Source organism: Tarenaya hassleriana, unplaced genomic scaffold, assembly GCF_000463585.1.
Source record: "Tarenaya hassleriana unplaced genomic scaffold, ASM46358v1 Cleome9, whole genome shotgun sequence".
NCBI classification, from domain to species: domain Eukaryota; kingdom Viridiplantae; phylum Streptophyta; class Magnoliopsida; order Brassicales; family Cleomaceae; genus Tarenaya; species Tarenaya hassleriana.
Window position 1 is genome coordinate 1,655,586 of NW_010971389.1, and position 14,793 is coordinate 1,670,378.

General features: G+C 37.5%; 2 protein-coding genes and 1 pseudogene across 2 annotated transcripts; 1 reads left to right on the top strand and 2 right to left on the bottom strand.

Annotated features, from left to right (window-relative positions):
* Window positions 1-1,805: 1,805 nt before the first annotated feature.
* LOC104803803 lies at window positions 1,806-6,251 on the top strand. The gene is made up of 10 exons (XM_010527865.1): window positions 1,806-2,016; window positions 2,687-2,751; window positions 2,843-2,920; window positions 3,157-3,269; window positions 3,373-3,432; window positions 3,971-4,072; window positions 4,216-4,771; window positions 4,854-5,059; window positions 5,158-5,321; window positions 5,808-6,251. Exons 1-10 carry the CDS (start codon window positions 1,859-1,861, stop codon window positions 5,941-5,943), a joined length of 1,638 nt encoding a protein of 545 aa, XP_010526167.1. The 5' UTR covers window positions 1,806-1,858; the 3' UTR covers window positions 5,944-6,251.
* Window positions 6,252-6,403: 152 nt separating this feature from the next.
* On the bottom strand, window positions 6,404-10,718 carry LOC104803804 (annotated as a pseudogene).
* Window positions 10,719-14,276: 3,558 nt separating this feature from the next.
* LOC104804518 lies at window positions 14,277-14,792 on the bottom strand (the record flags this gene model as incomplete). The annotated part of the gene is made up of 1 exon (XM_010528831.1): window positions 14,277-14,792. A coding segment is annotated over one exon (360 nt), but the record flags the coding sequence as incomplete, so codon positions are not given.
* Between the last annotated feature and the right edge of the window lies 1 nt (window position 14,793).

A 14,793-nucleotide genomic window follows, 5' to 3' on the forward strand; every position in this document is an offset into this window, starting at 1 on the left:
TGCCGAGCCGGGGGTCGGCCGGGTGTGCTTTGGAGGATCGGAGTTTGCGAAGGGAAAGCCAGCGAGTTGGCTCGGTATGGCTCTATAGCTTTAGATATGTAGGAGGAAGTGTGGCTCTTTTCTCTCTCTCTTTTCTTTTTTGCTTTTTTTTTTCGTATCATAATATTGTGTATTTATTAATCTTTAGATATTTTATCTTTCTGGGAACTTTCATTGGGACCTATTTGTGGATTTTTTTTGTTTGTTTGTGTTTTTCGCCCTTGGCACATTGAAAATGAAAAAACAAGGGTTATTTCGGTAATTCATACTTGATAACATCTAACCTTGTGACATATTCCAGGTAACCCCAGATCTGAAACGAATACATCATATTATAGTATCGTATTATGGAAAAGATTCATTGTACTTTTTTAAGAGAAATAGTTGGTTTGAATCGAATTTAAGTAAAGAGTCTAAATTAAATTGCTGTTTATTGAAACTAATGGAATTTAGATAACAAAAAATTCTTAAAAAAATTAACACGTCAAATAATAATGATTATATTTTTCTATCAAAATTGAAGAATTTATATTTATTTTACTAGTTATTAATATGATGGTTATAATTTATTTATTTTTTTTTTATTTTTCTAAGAATTATTACGGTCAAGCATATGAAGATTTTCTATCAAAATTAACCTCGTAGCATGGACCGCCATAGTTTCTTCTGGTACGTAAGGTCGGCATATCGAGTGGGTCAATGTTCACGAACAGGCTCCGATATCCAATCTGGTTAGCAGCAGTAACAGGGCCAACCCATCTCCTCTAAAAGAAGATAAGATCCGCCCGTCGTAATCACGATCACACCCCCTCAACGGATAGATCGTGAACTCGAAGATTTCTCATTTAGTGTCCGAGATCCATCTGAACTGGTTCCAAACTCCTAATTCATTGTTTTGGGTGATACACAACGGCATCCCCTCTGTGCTCCGTGTCAACTGGACGGATCTCTAACGATGGATTGGTGGCAACAGAATGAAAGCCCAAATCGTTCCACGGCAAGAAATGTTCACCGCCGTGAAGGATCGAGTCGAGGAATAGCTTGTCGCTTTAACACAGCGTGCCCATCTGAACCTTGCCAGAGTCTCTGGTGGAGCCCTCGATCAAATCCCGTGGAAGCTCGGTCGACATGATCTACCACAAGGGTCGAATCGATACGAACTTTGCAATCCCAAGCAACGAATTGCAAATTCTGGGATAGCCTGGGATTTTCCAAGGAAACAATTACATATTATTAGTACTAATTTTCTAATTTGTGGGGACCCGTTTAATATATACATTTAAACGTAAGAAAAAAATATTAAACACATTTATTCTGTTCCACTTGTATGATAAAAAAAAAATTCTTATTCACAAGTATTTTCTTTTAAGTTAATACATTTAATAATATAAACTTTTATAAACTAATCATAAAAGTGTTATGTTTACCGTATTTATATATAAAATTTTTATAAACCGATCATAATTTAGAAAATTATGTGTAATGCTGCTGTGATTTCACCAAATTGTTTTAAAAATTATTATTTAAATTAAACTTTATTATAAGATTGTGAATTCAGATTTCAAAAGATAATGTTAAATGAGTTGGTTAATTAATTGCACAAAAAGATCGTTTGGTGTATTCATATTTTACGCGACGAATTAAAATATTATTAAATAGATGAAAAACAGGCAAATAAAAAACCTTCGAAACCCGAAAATTACTGGGCCGGGTGACGGATCCATAAACATGAACGGCTCCAATTACTTTTATGAAGGACAAGCGAAATGTCTCTGGAAAAAAGAAACGCAGCGGTCGAGATCGAGAGAGAGCGGGAGAGATGGATGAAGACAGGATTTTAGCGAGGGAGAGGCTTCAGATCGAGCAGATTCGACAGCTTGATTTCGAAGAGTTGCAGGTTGAGGAGGTCGAAGATGATTCCGACGACGACGGCGACAACCTCGACGGAGTTCGCGGTGTCTCTCACGCGCCGTCTTCGTGAGTAATCTTTCCTCGTCGTCTTCGTCATTATGGTCTCACCTGGTTTCAGTTTCTCTTTGTGATCGCTTGTTTACACGCTCCACATTCAATTTGATGTTTCCTTTGTTCTTTAGCGGACTCAGAAATTTTGGTTTTGTGTTATTATTTATTACCTTGTCGGAATCAGATTTCTCTTAGTTATTCTGTTTTGATTTTGAGTATAATCTGCTGATCATATAAGAATAGTCCTTCGTTAGAGGAGGTGTCGTGAGTGATTTTCTTGGGTTTGCGAATAGCGTACTTTTGGTTTTCGTGATGCATTTGATTAACTTTCACCGAGACTGAAGGAAGATACAAGTTCCAGTGTCCAGATTCGGAACATTGCGTATAGTTGCTGAGAAAACTTGTGGACAAAAAAGTTCATGACGAAACATGCAATTCCATTTTGTATTCTTCTTTTAATTGGACGCTTCATGTTTCTATTCGGTTGCTCAGCTCCTGAATCCTTTTTTCGACGATTATCGTTAGACTGCATTTGTAGGAACTGAGAAATGTTTCTCGATTTTGTGTCGACCAATTTATAATTTATAGGGGAAGCAGTTCTTTTTCATTTCTTTTGGTGTTTACCTTTGTTTTCTTTTGATGATTATTGTTACTAATCTCTCACTCTGTTTATGGTGTATGGCAGTGATCATGGTCTTGATGAAGTTACATTCAACCCAGCTTTGGCTTCTTTACATACCTATCTTGGCGGTATGAACGTAGTGTCCTATGGAAGTTTTTCTTAGTTGGTTTTTTTCTTGCCTGTTTGAGCCAGCTTACACTGTTATACTCCATTTACTAGAGGTTGAGGACACCCACAGCAGGGTTGCTTTCATGGGTGGAGGCACCATCTTGAAACTCCCGCTTTTCTATCTTGAAGGTATTCATATTATGTGGCTAGTGATAAATTGATAATTTTCTCTCTATCGGTTACTGACCCTGATTTGCTAACTGTAATTGAACGAGCACACCATGTTTCTTCTTAGATGCAGAAAAAGACCATGATTAATTTGTCCTTTCATATCAGACACCCGTGATGTGAAGAATCCCCATCAGTTATTTTGTGCCATATATGTATGTGAGACACTAAGGCTGTTTTACATTTGAATGCTCCAGGAGTCGTGCTATTTCCAGAGGCTACTCTTCCCCTTAGAATTATTCAATCTAGTTTCTTAGCTGCTGTTGAGAGAGCTTTGAGCCAAGATGATGCTCCATTTAAAATTGGTGTAGTATGTAACTCTGTTATTTGCTGCTGCTTCTTTTTCGTTCTCAATATGCTTCTTTCTGCGAAATTTCGTGTTGATTTAATTTTCTTTCTTTTATTCTCTCCAGGTTCGTGTTTATAGAGAAGGTAGGCAGTTCAAGTATGCGACTGTGGGGACAACTGCAGAGGTCCATGTGCTATACATCATTCATTTTTCATTTGATAATTAATAGATGAAGTGTGACTCGGAGTGTTCTCTGTTCGATTTGTTTTGTTGTGTTGGCTGGCCTCAAAATCGTCAGGCTTTGGATTAATCTTGATGTGTAGGAACTGAATGCATTTAGTGTGGTATTGGTGATGCTTTGTTAAGTCTATTTAGTTAGGTAGCAGCACTGAGAAATACTTAAGAATTTCCAGTTATAAACACTTACAGCTCCTCTTTTGGGGGGCTTTGTAGCTGTTACCTGGGATATTTTTGCAAAAACTTGATATATACTGATCACTTGATCATATCTAGGAGAACAGAAATGGTTAGCAGTTAAGATCTTTGTTGAGAGTTTGTACCTTGTGCTGGAAAGCTGTAAGATTGTATTTTCTTTACGTGATGCATTTGGAGCTGTGGTTTTCGGAATGGATTCTTGATCCGGGAAGCGGGTGTGGGGTGGTTTCTATTAATTTGTGGGAGCTAGCTTTGATCTTTTTTGAGCAATCACTATGTCATTGCAGATACGACAGTACCGGAGACTTGAGGATGGTTCATTCAATGTTATTACTCGTGGCCAACATCGGTTTCTTTTAAGGCGTTCTTGGATGGATGTTGAAGGATTTGTAAGGATATATTCTCTTTACATTTATGTATAGACACGGTATAATCTTAGGGCAATACATCTTGATTCTTTGTTCATTTAATGGGACGAATGGAACTTTATGTGAGTGGAAAGATGTTAACATGACGTTGTTCCTGCTTGTAGCCTTGTGGAGAGTGTCAAATTAAAGAAGAAGAAGAAGTGCCTCTGAGGACCCCTAAGGATGCTTTTGGGAGGCTGGTACCACTAAGCAATGTGCGAGATCATAGTCGCTTGGTTACCATGTCTTCAACTGCACCTCTTGGAGATATGGATGGGGATGCTCAGTCCATAGCAAATTCTGAAGAAAGTTTTGAGAGTGCTCTTTCTCCATCGGAAAGAAGGCTTCATTTCTCAGCAGTTAACTCGATAATGGATGAATCAACAAGTAGCGATGACGAACAAGATATCAGGACATCTGGTATCCAATCTGGCGGGACTAATGAGTATGACTCCAGGTCCATTGGGTGTTCAGCTTCTTACCGTGATGACCAAAAGGAAGATGTTCGGTTGTCAACCAGCGAGAGTCCGATGTCACAAGGGAAACATCAGAAGGAAGAAAGGCTGACAAACTGTCGGATAAAAACTGATCTTACTCAATTCCGTATGACTCCAAGAGCGTTTTGGCCATTCTGGGTGTATCGCATGTATGATTCCTACTGTCTTGCTCAAAGAGCGGCTGGTAATTCCTTTCTTTTGCTTTACCCCGACGCTACGACCAATGAAATTTATAGCTCAGCTAACTTTATGTTGATACTTTGCAGATCTGTGGAAGCAGATAGTCGGGGCTCCAAACATGGATGTTCTTGTGAATAAACCCGATCTATTATCCTTTCACATTGCTAGTAAAATACCTGTCTCTGGGTCCTTTAGACAGGCACTCCTAGAAATTGATGGAGTCTCATACAGATTGCGGCGAGAGATTGAATTGCTTGAAAATTTTGATCTTGTTCGATGTAAACACTGTCAGGTATATTGTATGATCGCTTTGTAAATAAGTCATTTCTTTTCTCCCTTGATTTCCCTTTTTTATCCTGGGGTTATCATTTCTTTCGGTGGGTGATGCAGACTGTTATAGCAAGAAGAAGTGACATGCTGGTTATGTCTAGTGAAGGTCCTCTCGGTGCCTACGTAAACCCGTATGGTTTTGTGCATGAGATAATGACATTTTGTAGAGCAAATCACATAGCCCTCAGAGGTAGGTCAGTCAAAAAAGACAGCTGGTTTCCCGGGTATGATCAATTTCTTCTCTCTTTTATTACTGTTCACTTCCTGTTTCATTACTGAACTTAGTCAGTTTTGTCTTAGTTTCTGCATCGACTTTTATAATATGGTCTCGTAACTTTAGCCAATAAAACTGATGAAAAGCAGTCGTCACACTTCTCAGGGAGCTTCCGGTTTGTTTGGTGTCTTACATTATGGCTCTTATTTTCAGTCACTGTAAATTTACACGTCTCTTTTCGACCATGCTCTGAAACGTCAAGGTTCAATGTGTCGTAACATCCCTAGTAATCTCTGAGGATGCCTCCATTAGATTATATGCAAATGGGATCAATAGGTTGTGGAGGCTTTCTTTTAACACATCACACCCATTTTCATAGTTTCTAGATTAGCCCCAATACACGTTCTCTTACGACTTTCTCGCTTCCTCGGTCCGTGATTAACGTGTCACAACTTCCGGGTTCGTTCCTCATAATCATGTGTATTATAATCCACAGGTATGCATGGACGATTGCAAACTGTGCAATGTGTGAAACCCAGCTGGGATGGCATTTCACTGCCACGAACAGGAAGTTGAAGCCGAGGTCCTTCTGGGCCATCAGAAGCTCCCAAGTCGATGATAACATGCGCTGATGAAGAGACCGTTAAATCCTCAAAAATCCGACACGTCGTTTTTTCGTGCAAAGTCGCTACGGTGGGCTTCCACAAAAAAACTGGTACAAGTTCTCTACCTAACAAAGCAGTATATGTAGCAAATTATAGCGTGAGCGCCTCGGAGCTTATATATACAGGTTTTTGATGTATTGACGAAAGGGGTGTGGAATGTGGATCGTTGGTTTAGGTTGAACCTAGGGAGTTGATGTTTTGGCCCTATAAATAATGGTTAGTTTCCGTCTGCCGTCGGTCAGATATTTCACGTCTATCTCTTATGATGTTTCGACCTCCTTTCGAGCTTTGTTTGTGTTAGTGCTGGGTAAAAGGTACCCGAATTTTGGTAACCCGACCTGATATACCCGAAAACCGGGCATTTGTGTGGTGGTGGGACGAAATCGAATGTAACCATACCAATTATTCGGCCGCATCCGAGTATAGATGCATGGAATGTCGAATCATTTATAAGCAGAAGAAGAAACCCAGTTGATGAATTTAGAGAACCTAAAAACATGGCAAATATTCATAGTCAATACTACACAAGAGCTGCAGTTACGTAGAGAGCATATAGCATACATTTGATACCCAAAAAGATCAACCTGGCTAAAGAGACGATCCTATTGCCATAGCATCATCAACCAACCTTCTCACTGATTGCATGGCAAAGCCAAAAAAAAAACCCTCAAGAGCTTCTCATGAAACAGTTCGACCGTAGCAAATAGACGCGATGTAAAGATTCTTCCCCCATTTGTCCTGCAGAGGAAAGAAAGAACAGAGGAGAGAGCTCACACCTCTGAAACCCCAATTTGAGAGAGAGAGAGAGAGAGAGAGAGAGAGAGAGAGAGAGAGAGAGGGGAGAGGGAAACTGATGAAGCAGAACCTTGACATGAATGCTGGGGAAAGCAGTGGTCCTAAGAGTCTCTTGTGTCTCATCTGCAGGCTTTCTTCTTGGCACGCTAAGAACCAAGGCAGCCTGATCCCAAGTTGCAGCCGCTGATGTAATCCGGTAGCCACTATCCCATCTCTTATGTACACCTTCGCTAGGGTACAGAAAGTCTAATTCCACAACCTGCCCAACATATACATATATATACATAATAAGATTTGACCAATCTCAATCGAGAAGTGGAGAGGCATAACTTCAACAGAAAACAGAACCCAAATATAGAAATTGACAGACAGACCTGGTCGGAAAAACCAGCACCACGGGACATTACAATTGCCCATCTGCTTCCAGCAGTCGCCATCGAAGTAACATAAAACCCTTCCCTCCACTTTTTGTTTATCCACTTGTAGGGAAGATTGCTGCAAATACTGGGTCCCTGAATGTAAAGGATAAAACCAGCCAAACGTAAATAAGATGGGAAGAAGAAAAAAACTCTTACACCTTCGTCTAAAACTAGAAAACTAATGTTACCCTTTGACATAACAACGAATGAGCTCCCGTTATTTGCTCCTGCTATTGCTGTGATGTAGTAATTCTTCTCCCACTGTTCCATAATCCATTCCTACAACATAAAGCCAAATCAACATGGTGAACATAAAACAAAGTAAAATGAAAGAACCCTTGGGGAGGCATGTTAACTCTTGTGAAGATTGCAGACAAGCTTACCTTGTGGAGAAAAGATGGTGATAATTGATAAACTTGTGCAGTGTGGCCGGTTCCTGCATCCATGATTAAGGCCCAGAGATTCGAGCAAGAAGCCACGCTGCTGATAAATAGGCCATCTTCGTTTCCTTTGTCGATATGTTGCGCAAGCCTTATATCTGCCACATTATAATGATATCTACAGGAAGAGGGAAAAGGTTTTTGAATGATAGTCCATCTGCATAAGAAGCAAGAATTATCAAGCAACATATAAGACGGTACCTTTGTTTCATCGGTCTGCGAGTATTGTAAACACTGATCCATTGCGTTGCTGGCATCCCCAACCGGACTTTCTTCTTTGGTTGTTCGTCTTCCTCCTCCATTGTCAATCGCCCCCTCTTTTGACCCACTTGATGTACGAGCTTCATTATATAAGAACCAAAAAAATAAGTGTTTCAAGCATAACAGATTGCACAAATGATAGGAAATTCTGAAAAAGTCACCAGCGAAGTCACCAAACAACCTTCTGAGCACCATCAGTGTTTATTGGTCTGATGTCCGGGTTTGGGCTGACAATCCCATCAAAAAGGGAAATATACTTAGCATAGTCAGGCTCCTCGTCAAACTTCAAATTGACCACATACTCAACAAATTGTCGAAAAGGTTGAGGGCAGAAGCAACAAAGAGTTTCTGGGGAAGTAGCCATCTTCTTCTTGCAAACAAGAAAACCTTTGTTCTCTCCCTAAACAAGAATGAGTAGGTTAATGATTCGCAAGAGAAACAAATACAAAACAACATCATCTCAAGCTTTGCCACCAAACCTGATACCCTTGCCATGGGAGCCGGCCTCGAAGAAGGAAAACAAGAGTGTACACAAGAGATTCCAGGTCATCCCTTCTGCTACAAGCCCTCCCAAGATGAGCATGTGCGCTAGCATACCTTACTGTTCCCCTAAAATGCAAAAACCAACACATTATCAGATCAAACAGAGCATCCATAACTTACAATCAAACCAATTGTGAGTTAACCTCAGCTAAACCAACTTACCTGAATACATCAGGGCGCTGGTCGTATTCAATATGCAGACCAGATGCACTATCCCGCCATCTGGTTGCTACAAGATTGAAGGGAATTGGAAAATCAATGCAATGTCAGAGAAGCATGCTTCATTCTATTACATTATTACAGTATACCTAAACCAAGGTCCACAAGGAAAAGCTTTTTCTCATCCGGAGTTCCAGGAGGCCCAAGCAGAAAGTTCTCTGGTTTAACATCCCCATGCACATATCTGCAGAAACAGGAGCACAGAAGTAGCACCGTATGCAATCCAACGAGAGAGAATCATAGGAGCAGCAGCGAAGGCGTAAACAAATGCAACCATTCAATTAGAAATTCTTGCTTGGAGATCGTTAGCGGCAAGCACAGAAGAACTTTACCCTCTAGAATGCATCTTCTCTAATATGGATATAGCCTCTATGGCTATGCACGCAACCATCTCTGCTGACATCCTGGGACGGATTAGACAAATACACATCAGGAGATGAACAAGGAATAAAAACTTGATCCTCAAAAGAAAACAATGTCCCCGTGATTGTTGATTTTAGAAAAATCTTCAGATCCTCGTTTCACAAACTAAACTTTTAAAAAAGAATGCTTACGCATTTGAGCTGCTATTCCAAACATCCCACAAGCTAGGCCCTAGCATATCCATAACCTGCACGCAACATAAACAAAAACCATCAGTCATTCCACCACTCAGTAGGGAAAGAAAATACACTTGTTCCGACCTTGCTGCCATACACATACCATCACATAATAGTCGCCTTGCCGACCTTTATAATGGACACTGGGCACTCCATGACTGCCACCAAGTGCACTGAATCAACAGATGATAGAGCAGTAAGTTATTCCCATCCGGTCAAAACCCAACTTTCGAACAAACAAAAGGTGGGGAGAAAATACAAGAAACCATAGAAACTCACTTGTAAACTTGCCATTCATATGGTGGCCCATGGTTACATCCTTTGCTGCTTTTATGCTCGAATTTCAATGCAACCTGCAAAATAGAACTCAAGCAAGTTACAACCAGCAGAAACAAATCCAAGCAAGTTACAACACAATCAACATCCTACAGCATGGCTCATACCTCTATAGCTCCTGGACCAGATCGTTCAGTTAGATTGGTAGCACCAAGTCTTCTACCAACGTATACTTGTCCAAAACCTCCTTTGCCTAATTTTCTGTCCATTTTGTACATGGGGGAACCACCCACCTGGACCTGTAGCAGCAACACACAGAAGCATTCGGGTTATTTACAGTAGAAACAAGCTTGAGCTTTGTGGAAAAAAACTAGCACGCCTGCCTTGCCCTAATCAAGCTCATGAGACACAAGGCAAAAGCCCAGAAGAACGTGATTCTCTAATGGTAAACACAAAATGTAATTCCCACAAGATTGTCTTTTCCCCCCTTCAAATTCCTCTCCTTTGCTACAGATTATCTAACCTTTTAAACAGATAAATACCCAAAAAAGGAAAAAGAGTGACAAAAATTTACCTTCTCAGGAAGCGGAGGTGTGCTTCCGTCATCGTCAGCCACAGGCCCTAGACCGCCACTGTTGTATCCATCCATCTTCTTGACACCAATGTCTTCTCTCAAAACCCTAACTTGTTCCTCTCTTACTTCAACCTTCACCAACGGCGTCGCTTCACCGCCACCAACGGCGACCTTCTTCTCACCGTCGCCGATAGCCTTTCCGCGCTCTCCGGCAACGATCGCCTCTTTATCCTTCCGGGCTTGCACCGCCGCTCTCGTCTGCCGTCGGGAATTCCTTCTCGGAGTTGGTTGAATCGGAGATATCGGGTTCGCTTTCGGGTTTATCTGGGCCCGAGTTTTGCGTGAGTTTCTACGCAGCTCAGGCATCGTACCGTCCTCGTCGGTCGTCGTCCATGGAAGGATCAAAAGCCGCTCAAAACGAAGCTTCGAGAACCATCCAACTCACAAATCGATGACTGAATTCAAGAGGAAACAATGTATTGTGTGCATGCGGACGGAATCGGAATCAGATTCGAACACAATCAATGGAGAGACAGACTGAGATTTGAGAGACTGGAAACTGATGTCTGGTAAATTTCGCGGGTGTTGAAGATTTGTGGAGGGAAACTAGGAACAGGGATTTTTACCCTTTTTTCCGTATTTTTTTTTTTTGTGTATACGTGTCTCTCTTGCAGTATAATAAATTTTTTATTGTTTTTTACTCCATTTTATTTCGATTATTTTAAAAATATTTTTCCTATTCAACAAAATTATATATATATTTAATTTTTAGATAGATTATTTTATTAAAATATTTATAAGTATAACTATATATTACTATTTAAATATGCTAGAAAACAGATAAACCAATCTAATCATGTAAGACAAATAAAAGGCGTTTGAGGGATGACGTTTTTAAGCTGTTTATTTAATAAAAATAAAATTAAGTGATTAATTTTTTTTAGAAGCTTAGACGATGCAATTCACATAATTTTCTAAAAACATGGAACAAAATCGTTTCAAATTTATTTCACAAATATCCCAGGAATGCGGAATGAAAGATGTCCTCAAATTATCGTTGCTATTTTTGTTATTTTGATTTGTCCATCAAATTCTACCTCTCGATATTTTGTTTCGTTAATTTAATTGCAAGATAGAATAATAAACCTAAAATCTATATATATAAATAATTAAGTTTAAATAGATTTGGTAATTACACCTAAACAATTCATGCGGGCAGTTTTCTCCATTATCATTGATTCATTAAAGTCTAAATATAATATTCACCTTTCTAAATAATTGTTATTTATATTAAAATAAATTTACATTGTAATATATTTTCTCTTTAATAAATAAATACTCTAGAATATTTTTTACTAAGTTTATATCGACAAAATTTAAATAATTAGATAATTAGTAAAAAAATTATAATTCAAACATTATAGTAATAAAGTTTTATAATAAAAAGTTTATAAAATCTTATTAATTTATAAGTTCAATTAAATTTTGAATTATAAGTTTAATGAAATTTTATTAATTTAAAAAACTTTTATTTAAAAAATATATTTAAATGGAACATTATAATAAAAACTAATAAAAGATATTTTAAAAAATAAAAACTATAATTAAAAGATAAATTTTATGGTATATTAAAAACAAATAGATAATGACAATATTAAACCTTTAGATATTGTTGTTATCGGTTTTCTAAGATACTACAATTATGGTTAAATCTTAAGTATTTGTAGTCTTTATTTTCATATAATTGTTCGTGTCATTACTCATTAGTTAGTCTTTAGTTTTATGTAACCTTGTCAATTTTTATATTTGACAGTAATTTTTCAAACTTTTTTTTATTTATATATAATATTTTACACTCATTTTTTTCAATATGTAAAATACTCCACAATTATGGAGTATTTTATTTTGATTTAGCCTGCAAAATGATTTTGCCAATTTTTATCTTTTGTTGCAAATTAAACATTTTCTAAGCTTAAACCGCATTCGTATTCAGAATTTCTTACTTTTATATTTTAATTTGACACAAAAAAAAAAGGGCTAGAATTCAAAGAGCAAATGCCATTAAACACACCACGTTTTCTCTTAATTAATTAACCCAAAAAAATTGTGTCCAATAAGAGGTAGCCACGTAGTAGAACGTGATTGGTCTTTAAAACAATTGCGACTTGAGGGAGGAATGAAATGGTGCATTGGCAGTTGGCACACACACATACGTACGTATTTATATTTATCTATATGTATGTACGTACGTGTGTATGTATGTATGTATGTATGTACGTACGTACGTACGTACGTATGTATGTGTATGTATGTATGTATGTATGTATGTATGTATGTATGTATGTATGTATGTATGTATGTATGTATGTATGTATGTATGTATGTATGTATGTATGTATGTATGTATGTATGTATGTATGTATGTATGTATGTATGTATGTATGTATAGTGTATATATAATATACATATATGAAATTGTAGGGATTTGAGGCACGCTTCGTAAAGAGGAGAAGACGATCATATATATATATAAGGCCTTGGTCAAAGCCCAATAGATATGGTCAACGAAAATATCAGAAGTGGAGATCGTGTCCAATTTTGATGTACGATCCAATATATTTGTAAACCGATCATAAGCCAACCAACACTTTTGTATTTTATAAGCATTATGTGCATATTAATTTGTATTAGTTTCTTTCTGTATAAGATCCACTGTTCTTTCAGAAAACAGATAATTTGAAATGTAAAAATAAAATAAAAATTAAAAAAAACGGTTGATATTTAATATAATGATATAACAAAGTCCCTTCATCCACATCGTCCACCCATATAGCACTCAAAATATAGTGGAACTTCAACGCTACGTCTCAAAGCTTAATACAATTCCATTTTTTGCAATCATCCTCCAATATTTTAACTCTTGATATTGCAATATATATATATATATATATATATATATATGTGTGTGTGTGTGTGTGTGTGTGTGTGTGTGTATAGAGAGAAAGAATATTATTAGCCATGGATATACAAAATGTCGTCACTAGAGATAAACTATCAAAGGCAAAAATAATGAGATGGATAACTAATACATGGAATATGTTTACCGTTTCTTATATAAGTTGATCGTAAATGACAAAAATATTGACTAAATCTCATAAAAATACACCAACTATATAAAATGTGTACAAAAAATATCAATTTTTATTTTGACAAATAAATACACGAAATGTTAAAATATACCAAAAAAAAAAGTACATCAATTCTTGAACTTTAGAACAATTTACTATATATAGTGAAATATGAAATTGTTTTCGAATAAAACACCTATTGAATGAAAAATCATCTTTCAATATTTCAAACAATTTGAGTGGAATTATTGACGGTGTAATTAAAATTTATGTAATATTTAATGATATTTAATTGGTTTATTTTCGAACTTTTACTCGTTGTAAAATTATTTTTTTTTAAAAAAAACCCAAAAAAAAATCACATATTTAGAGATATTAGACGAATTTTTGGTTCAACCCGAACTAGTAAAACTCATTTTGGTAGTTGGTGAACTTCAAGTTGCAAGTGTGTGTGTGTGTGTATGTGCGCGTGTGTGTATATATATATAGAGAACAAATAACTAGCTAATATTTATACAAAAAAAAAACTAGCTAATATTACACCCAAAAAAAAATTATAACGAACTAATAGGCAATTATATATATATATATATCAGATTATAAGTCTTAGATATTCCTGGCATTGTAAATGCGTATATGCCACGTATGAATGAATCATCAACACATCGTTAACGAATACTCGAACTTTCTCGTGTTGGGTGTGTATGCATTCGCGCATCAATTACATCGAACCATATATCAATCGACAACATGAATTATCCTTGAGCTATATAAGCTGCACGTCAACTTACATACATACGCATGATGAATCTATCTATATAGGTGTAGGTGTGTGTGACAGTAAAAATATGAAATTATATATATATATATATATATATATATATATATATATATTAGGACAGATATATAACACACGCCCAAAAAAGAAAGAGAGAATATCAAAGACTTTACATGATTGGTGTTTCATAATCACATCACACACATATATAGATATATATATATATATGTACAATCTGTCGTTCCCGATTTCTTTAAAACCCATCGAATCCGATCATGAAAATCACGACCTTATAGAACACGTATATAGATCATATAGATAGAAGAAATTCAAAACGAAAATAACCAGAGGTATGAAAATTACGTGTGTATATACATATATATATATACACGAAATTATGCGAGCCCTAACATGAAAATTTGTTTCAATTATCTTGAGCCATCCACTTCTGCAGCCTCAGCTGTCTATAAAACCTCTGAATGAACTCCTCAGCGTCCATGTCCACGTGGCAGCTCCACGCTGTCGTATCACTGGTCGCTACCTCAGCGACTGCCACGTGTCTCTTCGGGACGGGTCGTACCTTCGGGAGCGTGTTGTAGCGGAGGTACACGTGGCGGTTGTTGTTTGCCTTGCGTCTGACGTGGACGGGGGTGTAGGAACGCCTCGGCGGGGTGCTGCTGCAGCTGAATTCGTACTCCAGGACGGGAGACGGAGAGATGAAGGACGCGTGGACATCGTCGAGGGTGGGACGGCAAGAGAGGCGCGAGTGGGAGGCTGAAACGGCG

What these genes read in the sequence shown, in the direction of transcription:
- LOC104803803 (XM_010527865.1), top strand. Translation starts at nt 1,859, where the DNA reads ATGGATGAAGACAGGATTTTAGCGAGGGAGAGGCTTCAGATCGAGCAG. An exon ending in TTTACATACCTATCTTGGCG is followed by an intron (nt 2,752 to 2,842) that starts GTATGAACGTAG and finishes TCCATTTACTAG; the next exon opens with AGGTTGAGGACACCCACAGC. An exon ending in CTCCATTTAAAATTGGTGTA is followed by an intron (nt 3,270 to 3,372) that starts GTATGTAACTCT and finishes TATTCTCTCCAG; the next exon opens with GTTCGTGTTTATAGAGAAGG.